General features: G+C 37.2%; 1 protein-coding gene across 1 annotated transcript in view; it reads left to right on the top strand.

Moving 5' to 3' along the window:
- The window catches only part of PARD3B (par-3 family cell polarity regulator beta), a 313,146-nt gene that overhangs the window by 190,646 nt on the left and 112,012 nt on the right, over positions 1-10,488 (top strand). Inside the window, exons 6-9 of the mRNA XM_042474689.1 lie at positions 235-321; positions 3,514-3,639; positions 6,585-6,943; positions 9,027-9,166. Coding sequence (XP_042330623.1) covers positions 235-321; positions 3,514-3,639; positions 6,585-6,943; positions 9,027-9,166 — 712 coding nt within the window. The remainder of the gene's footprint in view (positions 1-234; positions 322-3,513; positions 3,640-6,584; positions 6,944-9,026; positions 9,167-10,488) is intronic.

The following is a 10,488-nucleotide window of genomic DNA, read 5'->3' as shown; positions in this document are numbered from 1 at the left end:
ATCACACATTTCATGCCATACAGGTTCTCAATTTCATAGAGGATAGCAAATGCAGTTGAATGATTTGGCTGATTGTTGGGGAGATGTTTTATGAAAATGTTAGCAGGTGTTGTGAGGACTGGAAGAAACTGATGATAGGCTCTGAGGTAAGTGCATCCGTCAGAGTTCAAAAATGTATTTCTACTGGTCTCTTTTGAAGAAAATCCTATATTTTTTCTCTTTTTTCTTCCTAAGTGGTTTGACAAGAACAGTGGAGATTTCCGGGGAAGGCGGCCCTCTGGGGATACATGTTGTACCATACTTTTCATCCTTAAGTGGAAGGTAAGGGATTTTTCTTATGGAGAGGCAGACAGTTTGGAAAAGACCTTGGACTTGCTTCTTTAAAAATTTTAGTAAGAAATACATCAGGAGTAATTCAAGATTTTCGTAACTATTCTTTGTCTTGTAGTGTGCCCTTCCTCTAACTGTGTTGCACTTTTGTTTTGTACAGACTTACTCATTTCATTGTAGCTTGTATCAAGTGTATCTGTTCACCAAGAGATTTTAAATGTAAACACGCTTAAATGACTTTTAATGTTTGGGTTAGTCTTCAAATGTAAAAATATTAAAGAAGGTTTTGTGTCTATTTGGGTGCCTCTGTTTTCACTCTTTCAGTAGTCCCATGTCTGACTAGATATGTGAAGACCAGGAAAAAATGGAAAAAAATAAGGTGGGGGGGGGACATATCCCTCCCCTCTCAAAGGCTTTTTATTCTGGGGAAAAAGAAAAGAAATTTGAAAGAAATTTGAGAGTGAAATATTTCCTGCTGACTTCAATCCAAACAGTCAGAAGGGAAGGAAGAAGGGTTATCTGAGTGGCTGCCACAGACATGGATTGTTTTGTAATGTCTTCTGCATTTTTCTAAGAATTTCTAAGGAAGAATATCTGAATTGGTCATTTGAGGGTCCCAGGGAGTATTTTGCAGTACTGTATATTATAAAGGCACAGTTGTAACAATGATGGTAACTTTTTGGTATTTAGTAACTCAACAAGTTTCTTCTATACTTCTGTACTCCAGTAAAAGTAACAACTAAACCACCTGTTGAGTGATGAGAGAAATAGACAAAGTAACATATTCCCCTTTAAAAGTAACATTCTAAACTATTTAATATTGAAGTTTAACAAAGTTTAACATGAGTTTTCTGAAATATTTGTCTGACTTCCAGTCTGCTTACTTCTCTTGGATGTATAGGAACAGAGAAGAAATTAATTTTAAAAACATATTGAAATACCATTAATATTGAGACAGACAAAAATAAGGTACACTTGACTTCCTCATCTCATATTAGAATTTGAGTTTACTAATAAAGATAATTGTTTGATAACAATTCAGTTTTAAAATTGTCTTGTCTTTTATTTTTTAAAAATGATAATCATATTTACTGCTGATGCCTTGGGCTTTAATGGGCCCTTTCTGATGGTAGGGCAAATATATGGTTTTGAAAACGTTCACAAAAAGATGTGACTCTGAGAACAAATGCGGAAAAGAGAAGTATTACAGAAATTCTTAATTTTTATTTTTTATTTTTATTCATTGTCACAATTATATGCCATCAGTGCTTTAAAACAAGCATTTAAAATATACAGAGTTTAATTGAGCATACATTACTTTATTTTACTATTTTATTTAAGTACAGTGGTACCTCAGGATACGAAATACCCAGGTTACGAAATTTTCGGGATACGAAAAAATCCCATAGGAAAACATTGTTCCGGGTTACGAATGTTTTTTCGGGTTACGAAAAAACTTTTGGTGCTTTTTTCGGCTTTTTCGCACGGAATCGCGGCTTTTTCCCATTAGCGCCTATGGCAATTCGGCTTACGAAGGCTTTTCGGGTTACGAACGGTGCCACGGAACGAATTAATTTCGTAACCCGAGGCACCACTGTATTTCAATCTTTCCAGTAAAATGTTAAATGCATTTTACAGTATGGTAAAGTGCAACAAAAACAACAGTAAATACCAGAATGTAAGGCAGATGAGGAAGCAAACAACAAAAATATGGAATTAATTTGAGGACATTTGAGAATTAATACAACCATAATATAACTAGTCTGTGAACAAATGCAGTTGACACAAGGAAAATGTACTTCTGACCATAGCTGTCATTTGGACATTTAGGTTCCATTTTTGGTAGCTGAAATTGTGTATATGTTTTTTTAAAAAATAGAATTATTATTTTGTACAACTCATGTTGGAATCTAGGGCCTACATTCCTATTTTTCACAGCATCTTCTTATATCTCTGCCATTATGAAAAGTTAACCTAAGGAGTGGCAACACTGTTGCAACACAAAATTATTTTATTTTATGCCGCCTTCCTTCTAAAGTGGGAGTCAAGGAAGTTCACAGATAGAATTGGTTAAAAATTTACCAGTTTTAAAAACTATTAAAATAATTTTGATTAAACAATATGAAAGTGTGTCTCTAATGCAATTCTGAGACTGGAGCCAGGCTTTATGAAAATGGAGGCCAGCGTGTGGGTGACTATACTCAGGTACTGACTCAGACTATCCTTTTTCCCCCACTGGGCTTGCTCCACTTACCCTGACTGATGAATTCCAGTCTATGTAGAAATGGACGGTGATGACTAAAATGTTTTCACTGGGTTTCTCTCCATATCTTTTGCTCAACATGGGATATGAAAAGGCTAAAGTAACCATGAAACAATGGGTGATAGATATAGAGCGACAGCTAGGCCTAGCTAGTGCCCCAACTTTTATTGTTAGTGACTCCAACAGATACTTGGCATAACCTATGGCATATTTGGCAAAACTCGAAGTACCCAAACACTGGAGAGCCTCTACTTTGGCATGATATCATGCCTTCTTTTCAGCTGTTCTTTAAGGCCAATGTAAGAAGATGCCCTTCTCAGATAGATTGTGCTCCCGTGACTGTGGCCAAACAGAGATAATAGAGCACATACTACTACTACAGTGCTCACACTACAGGGACATCCACCTCAGCCTTCTCTCACCTCTATTGTATAAACATCAAGGACACACCAGTCACGTTTACACTTCTTTGCTGCTGTCGGACACCAATCCAGATATAATTTATAATGTTGACAGATTCTGTGCAGCTGTAGTTAAAATCTATTAAGCAATGACCTCTGCAGTAGGCTAGGATTAATCTTGTCTACCATGCGTGATTTTAAAAGCATATTTTAAAACTATTTTTAACTTGTGTTTTTAGCTGGCTTTTACCTGGTTTTTACCATTGCCTTCTTTTATTCTGTATCCCCTTTTTACCTGTGCTGGTCGATGATTGTAACAAAGATGAACTTGAACTTGAACCTGGTATTGTAGAGGAGTCCACTTTTAGAAGGGGATAAGATGGATTTTCATCTCCTTCCCCAATTCTGAAAGGTCTCTACAAAGCAGATGCCAGAGGACAAAACAGGCAGCAGGGGAAAGAGGAAATCAATAATTTTTGAAGCTAATATCAACTAAGTTATTTTATATTTCTTCCTCAGGATCCTAGGGCTCTATATCCGTGGCATTGAGGAGAACAGCCGATCTAAGCGGGATGGACTTTTCCATGAAAATGAGTGCATTGTGAAAATTAACAGCATTGAACTTGCAGATAAAACCTTTGCACAGTGAGTTCTGCTATTGTTGTTGTTGTTGTTATTACAGCTAGGAGTTGTGTGAAGTTCAGATCAAACCAGATTTGTAAAAGTGAAACAACTATGGTATGTTGCATACCAATTAAATATCATAATTCTGCCTGTGTCACTTATGAAATACGTGGGATTTCCCCAACACCCCCCCCCCCCATCACAGTCACCCAGGGAATATAATATTTCATCTCTTGTTAAAGATTATAGTCACATTATGTAAACATTTTATTAGCTAGTTGGAAAAGGCCAGTTAATATTCCAGCCAGTTCTGACTTAGAAACCATAAATAACTTACTTAGTCCAGCTTTTTCTAAACAAGAAGAAATCTTTCTTAACTGAGTTTATTATATGTAGTCCTCAAGACTGTATTTTGAAGAATTTTATGTCTTTCCATTGATAGATCCATTACTTGCATTTCATTTTAAAGCATAGATACTCTCTTATTATTGTTCTTGACATTTTTCAGAAATTTGCTGCTGATTCCTCTCCTTTATCATATGCTGCCGTCTTTTGCTATACATGTATCCCAAAATATTTGAGCAGCACTTTTTTGGAAGTTTGTAATACAATTACCTATTTAAAATATGAATTGTTTGTAGCATGTGAAAAGAATTCATACTTAAGAAATTCAATTAACCTCCCTAATCATGATCTGTATTGTTATGTGTGTTGCTCCTTTTTATTGTCTGTACTTTTAACTTTATTTCAAACCAAAACTCCATGAGATCAGAAAAACAAGAGACTTTCTCCCTCTATATTTTATACAGTAAGTTTTCTAAGACAATGAGAAAGTGGGTTTTGGCCACTTTCTGAAAACATTTTGTTTCATGCCAGCTTTCCCTAATCTGTGACTCAGCCTTACATTTTTCCATTGTTCTTAAGAATGACATTCTAATTTAATTTTTGTATTAGTTTTGCTTATTATTGTTTACTGCTCATATATTCTTATTGACTGACCAGCTCATAAATGTAATAAAATAAATAAGATAATACATATGTAGCATCTAACAAAAAAAAATTCTTTGTCTTCAGCGTTACTGGTTTTATTCACATCTAGATTTAATCGAAAAGATTTTGGATTGTTGACTGTGGTGCAGCTCAAATATATGCATAATGGAAGTACAATGTCATTTTCCCCTCTTGGTCATTAGAACAAGAAAAACCTTATCATTTTCAAGCCTCAAACATTCTTTCCTTTTCTTTCTTTCTTTTTTGTAAAATAGAGGAGACAGTTCAAGTTTGAGTTGAGCTATGGATAGCACTCTTGAACGTGTTCTGGTTGGTGGAAGTGTGAAGAGGGAGAATTATGCCTTGAAAATTAACTTAATACTATGTGCTAAAGGGGGAAAGGGGTGACTGTCCACAGGGATTAGGGTGTGAGATAGGTATTTCTCTCCTGTGTAGATATAAATTTAATTACTCCACAGAAAAGAGTTGAGAGAATATTTGACTAGGGATCCTGTTAAGCCTACATCTCACTGTTTTTCATTGGATTTACACAGATAAATTGGGGTGGAAGGTTGAATGTAAATGCTTGCTTGGGCATTTTAGCAGGTCTAATATGTGGTCCACTGGAGTGTGTGGTGTGCTTATATTAAGAAAGTACTTCTGCAATGCTGAACTGAACAACCACCTTATACAAGTTAACGGTATAATTATATGTTTCCACTCATACATTGCACTGCCCACTTGAAGTTGTTAAATTACACAAGTGTGCAGGGAAACATAAGGTGTTTCCCCATATAATCTAACAATATCGAATAAACTATCAGGTTATAAGTCTGACACATTCTGTATCAGTGTAAGCTCCCCTTTTCCCACAGGTTTTCATAGGTCTTAATTTGGTAACCTGAAGTCTTCATGCAAAGTTATTTAGCTGTCAAAATTGGAGACGCTACCTTTCCTTTTTGAGTAAAGCCATAGCCATTGCTAACTCACACTGCCATGGTGCACTTTGTGGCCATTCCATTCCTGTGAAGAGGGGAATGTGGGAAAGAAATAGCCCTATAGCTCTGCCCCCGCTCCCAATTTCTAGACTTGGCTTCAAACTATATCAACTGCAAAACATAATGTTGGGTAAGAAAATCTTCCATCTAATGACTGAAAATAGTACTACAAGCTTCAAATACCGAGGATGTATCCACATTGCGGAAATAATCTGGTTTGATATAACTTTAACTGTGATGGCTCAATGTTGTGGAATACTGGGAATTATAGTTTGTTGTGGCACCAGAGTTCTCTGATAGAGAAGGTTAAATGTCTCTCTAAACTACAATTCCAAAAATTTCATAGCATTGAATCATGGCAGTTAAAATGGTGTCAGACTGGATTATTTCTGCAGTCTGGATGTAGCTAGAGATACATTAAAATTAATCAACATGTTGAAAACACCAGTTTCTCTTAATATTCATGCCTAGTTTTGTATCTGTTGCCTTGTCTATTACTATGGCTTTGATAGTTTAGATCTTATAATACAAGGATACATTTTTATCTGTTCTGCTTTAAGCCATTAAAAAACTAAAATGCAAATAGAAACAAGTACTGTGATATGTACATACCCAGAGCATATAGGGTTACGTTATGAGACTTTATGTAGTCCTAAATTGGAAACCATGCTTAGCTATGGATCTGACTTGATGGCAATAGATAAGTCAGTCTCCTTCATCTCAAATGTTTTTATCCTACAACTGTCCGGGAGGGGGGGGGGGGCTGTGAGATATGTACTATAAAAGAGTGTCTACTAAATGGCTATAGGAGAAAAATGAATATCAGTAAGAAAAGCCAACATTTCTAACTTTGCAAATTGTGGTCTCTTCCAACTCTATGCTTCTATGATTCTAATTTCAAATCTGTGTTCACACTGAAAACTGTGAAATTTTCAGATCTTTATACATTTTCCCTATATCTGTTCCCCTGCCCCGCAGAGCACAAGATCTCTTCCGTCAAGCCATGAAATCTCCAAATATCTTCTTGGAAGTGGTTCCTTCATGCAGCCGTGAACAATATGAGAAATCTGTCATCACATCTTTATATCCTTCAGATAACAGTGAACACGTTTCAAAGGCAAAGGTTCTACCTCCCATCCATCCAAAGCCAATGCCAAAGGAAGTAGACCTGTCTGGCATGAACAGTCTGGAGACTGGTGTGTGGACAGTGCTACGTCCTGCCAAGAGCCCCAACATGCCAAGGGTAAGCAGGAAGCCATCATCACCATCTTTATCTCCACTTATGGGCTTTGGCAGCAAGAAAAATGCAAAGAGGATAAGGATAGACCTCAAGAAAGGTAATGCTTGGATGAGCATGATAGTTATATATTATGAGTAATAGTTTGAATGTGTATGTTTGATCTATGCATTGCTAAAGCAGTGGAAGGCAGAACCAGTTGAGCATTTAACATGTGGGAGTTCTTTTGCAAGACCCAGTAGATTGGAAGTGTATGGATAAGAGCAGTTGTGATAGCATATTTTAAATAGCTGCAATTGCACACGAGTGGCTTTACACAAAGAAGTTCTGCATGCCATGTTGTTCTGTTTTTAGTCAACAAACATCTCTCTTGTAACAAATGAATCAGGTTTAACTTGATGCCTAATGCCTATTGATGAAGTTTACATAAATAATCCTGCTTTATTGAAGTGATTGTTTTAGTTTCTAAGACTTTTGACAGAGTTTTGTTGAAGTGACCCGTTCCCTAGTGAACTAATTCATGGTGAGTTTTTGGTGGGTTTTTCGGGCTATGTGGCCATGTTCCAGAAAAGTTTCTTCCTGACGTTTCTCCAGCATCTGTGGTTGGCATCTTCACCACAGATGCTGGCAAAATGTCAGGAAGAAACTTTTCTGGAACTTGGCCACATAGCCCGAAAAACCCACAAAAAACTATGGATGCCATCCAAGAAAGCCTTCGACTTTAATTCTTGGTGAGTTACACCATATGTCTTGCGTACTAGAACAGAATTGTGAAGATTTGGGTCCAAAACACACTACAGAAATAATCAGGTTTGAGACTACTTTAAATGCCCTGGATCAATGCTAGGGAATTCTGGGAAGTGTAGTTTTGTGAGACATTTAGCTTTCTCTGTCAGAGAACTCTGGTGCCATAATCAACTACAATTCCCAGATTCCCTAGCATTGAGCCAGGACAGTCAAAGCTGTCTCAAACTGGATTATTTCTGCTGTGTTTGGACCTCAGTCTTACATTTTAACTATGGCCTGGAATAAATGAGCCAAATGTGCCATTCTGGCACCGATTTTAGGGTTAGGGACCACACACCAACCGCATGGTCCCTAATCCTATTACATGCTGGCAGCACATAATGGTGGCATCCCGTTTACACAGGCACTGCCATTTTGACATAACGGACACATAGCATCCGCACTTCATGTCACGTCCATTACATCACGAGTGCACCATTGGTGCAATCGCGACATAACAATGGCGGCACAAAAAGAACCTGTTTTTTTTCCAGGTTCTTTTTACTCTGGATGGATGCCATGCGGTCTGGTGGCTGTGGTGTCCTTCCGGAGGGAAAAAGGCCGCTGGCAGGCCACTCTTTTGGGGCAGTCTGTCCCCTGCCAGAATTTAGCTAAAATGTTTAGCTGAAAACAGATTCTGTTATGTATCTTAGTTCAAGCCCACAGTTCTATCCTTGTACTTGTTAAAAGGCATTCAGGTTTCTGGGATCATAAATTTTGTACAGTATTGACTTATCCCCCCATCATCATCATTTGTCCAAAACACACTGCAGAAATAATCCAGTTTGAGATCACTTTAGCTGCCCTGGCTCAATGCCAAGGATTCCTGGGAATTGTGGTTTATTGTGGGTCCAGAGCTCTCTGACAGAGAAGGCTAAATGTTTCACAAAACTACAGTTCCCATAATTCCCTAGAATTGAGCCAGTACAGTTATAGCAGTCTCAAACTGAATTATTTCTGCAGTGTGTTTTGGACAATAGTTAGATATTATCCATTGTGTGGATTTGTAGAAACTGCAGGTACTTTTGCTTCTTTTTGTTTCATAATGTGACATTGATTTAGAATTGTAAATTGGGTTGCTGCATTCCTTTCATTTAAAAATGTGCAGAATAGTAGGAGGGGGAAAACAGAAGGTAAATTATGTCCATGATGTTTTGTAGTTGGAAGAAGCCCGAGGGGGAAAGGGTATAGCAGCTGCTCAGAGGAAGCTGAAAATGTGACCTTAATTCACCACCAAAATGAATGAAGTGTTTGGAGTGCAGTAAGGACATTTGATGTAACACAGACTTACTTGAATATAAAAGTTTGAAGCTGAAAATAAATACTTGTGATAATAACTTTTTTTTTGCTGCTGTCATTTATCTCAGATTCTCCTAATTCTTCTGTCTGTTCTTTAGGTTCTGAAGGACTTGGTTTCACTGTGGTTACAAGAGACTCTTCAGTACATGGTCCTGGACCTATATTTGTAAAAAATATTTTACCACGAGGTGCAGCAGTTAAAGATGGTCGTTTGCAGTCAGGAGACAGAATACTGGAGGTTGGTCAATGATTCCTTTACAGCTTACCTCACATGCTGTTATTTAGTGGATTTAAATATTCAGCACAACCAACAATATAGTAGCTCAAAAAGAAATCCTACTAGATTTATTCTGTGCTGAGTGTGAGAATTTTGGAGTGTTTCTTAAAGTTGACATTGAACCCCTGAAAAAAAGGGCATCTCAGGTTAGTCACCTAAGGGAAACTTGTTAATATGTTGTCTTTAACATCTGGAAAGATGTGGAAAGAACAAGTTTAGGCATGCCCGAGGACTTGTGTATCCAGTGAGTTTTTCCTTTTATATTGCTCATGATAGGGAAGGTCAGCTGTTCATGAAACAAGCACAAAGCCGCTTTGAGTGCATGGAACTAACAATGCAGTTTTATTAGTTTTGGCCAAATGGTAAAAAATATCCACTATAATAATTAAGAATTAAGATAATAATTAAGAATGTTTTTTCCTTATTATATTTCTTCACATAAAAGTTTCTAGACAATTAAATCTTAAAATCTAGAGGTGTTACTTGTTTCTTAGCAGCTTGAAAGAAACCTTATAGGAGGGAAAAATGCCCCCACCTCCATACCTTACATTTATTTGCCTTCAAAGAGCTTGCAAAGAAAAGAATCGTTTAGCCTTTTCAGTTCTTGACTGCAACTATGGGTGTATTGGCATTCTTATAGCAGTTAAACATTTGCTGTTAAAGTGCTTCATGAAATAATCTGACAAAGTTGCCATTCAGCTGGCTAAGTCCTAGGGAGATTATTTCATATATCCCTTTGTGATGAGATAGGGAACTCTTTTCTGTTGTCTTTGCTAACTTGGGTCTGGTCTAGCTTTATTTGAATGCAGCTGTCTTGAGCCAGCTCTCCTTCCCTCCCTCTGTAAAACAGGGATGAGCAGAAAGTGCATTGGGATTTACTAATCTATCCATGGATGATTTGCATTGAATCAACTACTGTGACTGATTCCCTGATGTTCAACATTAGCAACAAAAAGGGGTTCTCCCTCCCTACCCTGCCCCAGTTAGGGTGTTATCATCATGTACCATCTATTGTTATAGCATCTGGAATTAAAACTCAGGTACTATAGATCTTAAAGTCCGTCCCCCCCCCCCCAAAAAAAGCCCCAGATTTTGCTGTGTCCCATCTGCTAAATGTACATGCCAACTTAAAGATAATTGTCTTGATGCAGTGAGGAATAACTGTTGCATTGAAAAATGTTTCTGCATTTGCCTCTCCTGCTTACCTGGATTTATTTATTTATTTATTTAGCAATGTTTATATGACTCTAATTAACAAAGTTTCATACACTATTTTATGCAAC

Source organism: Sceloporus undulatus, chromosome 1 (genome assembly GCF_019175285.1).
Source record: "Sceloporus undulatus isolate JIND9_A2432 ecotype Alabama chromosome 1, SceUnd_v1.1, whole genome shotgun sequence".
NCBI lineage: Eukaryota > Metazoa > Chordata > Lepidosauria > Squamata > Phrynosomatidae > Sceloporus > Sceloporus undulatus.
This window is presented reverse-complemented; position numbering and strand designations above follow the sequence as displayed.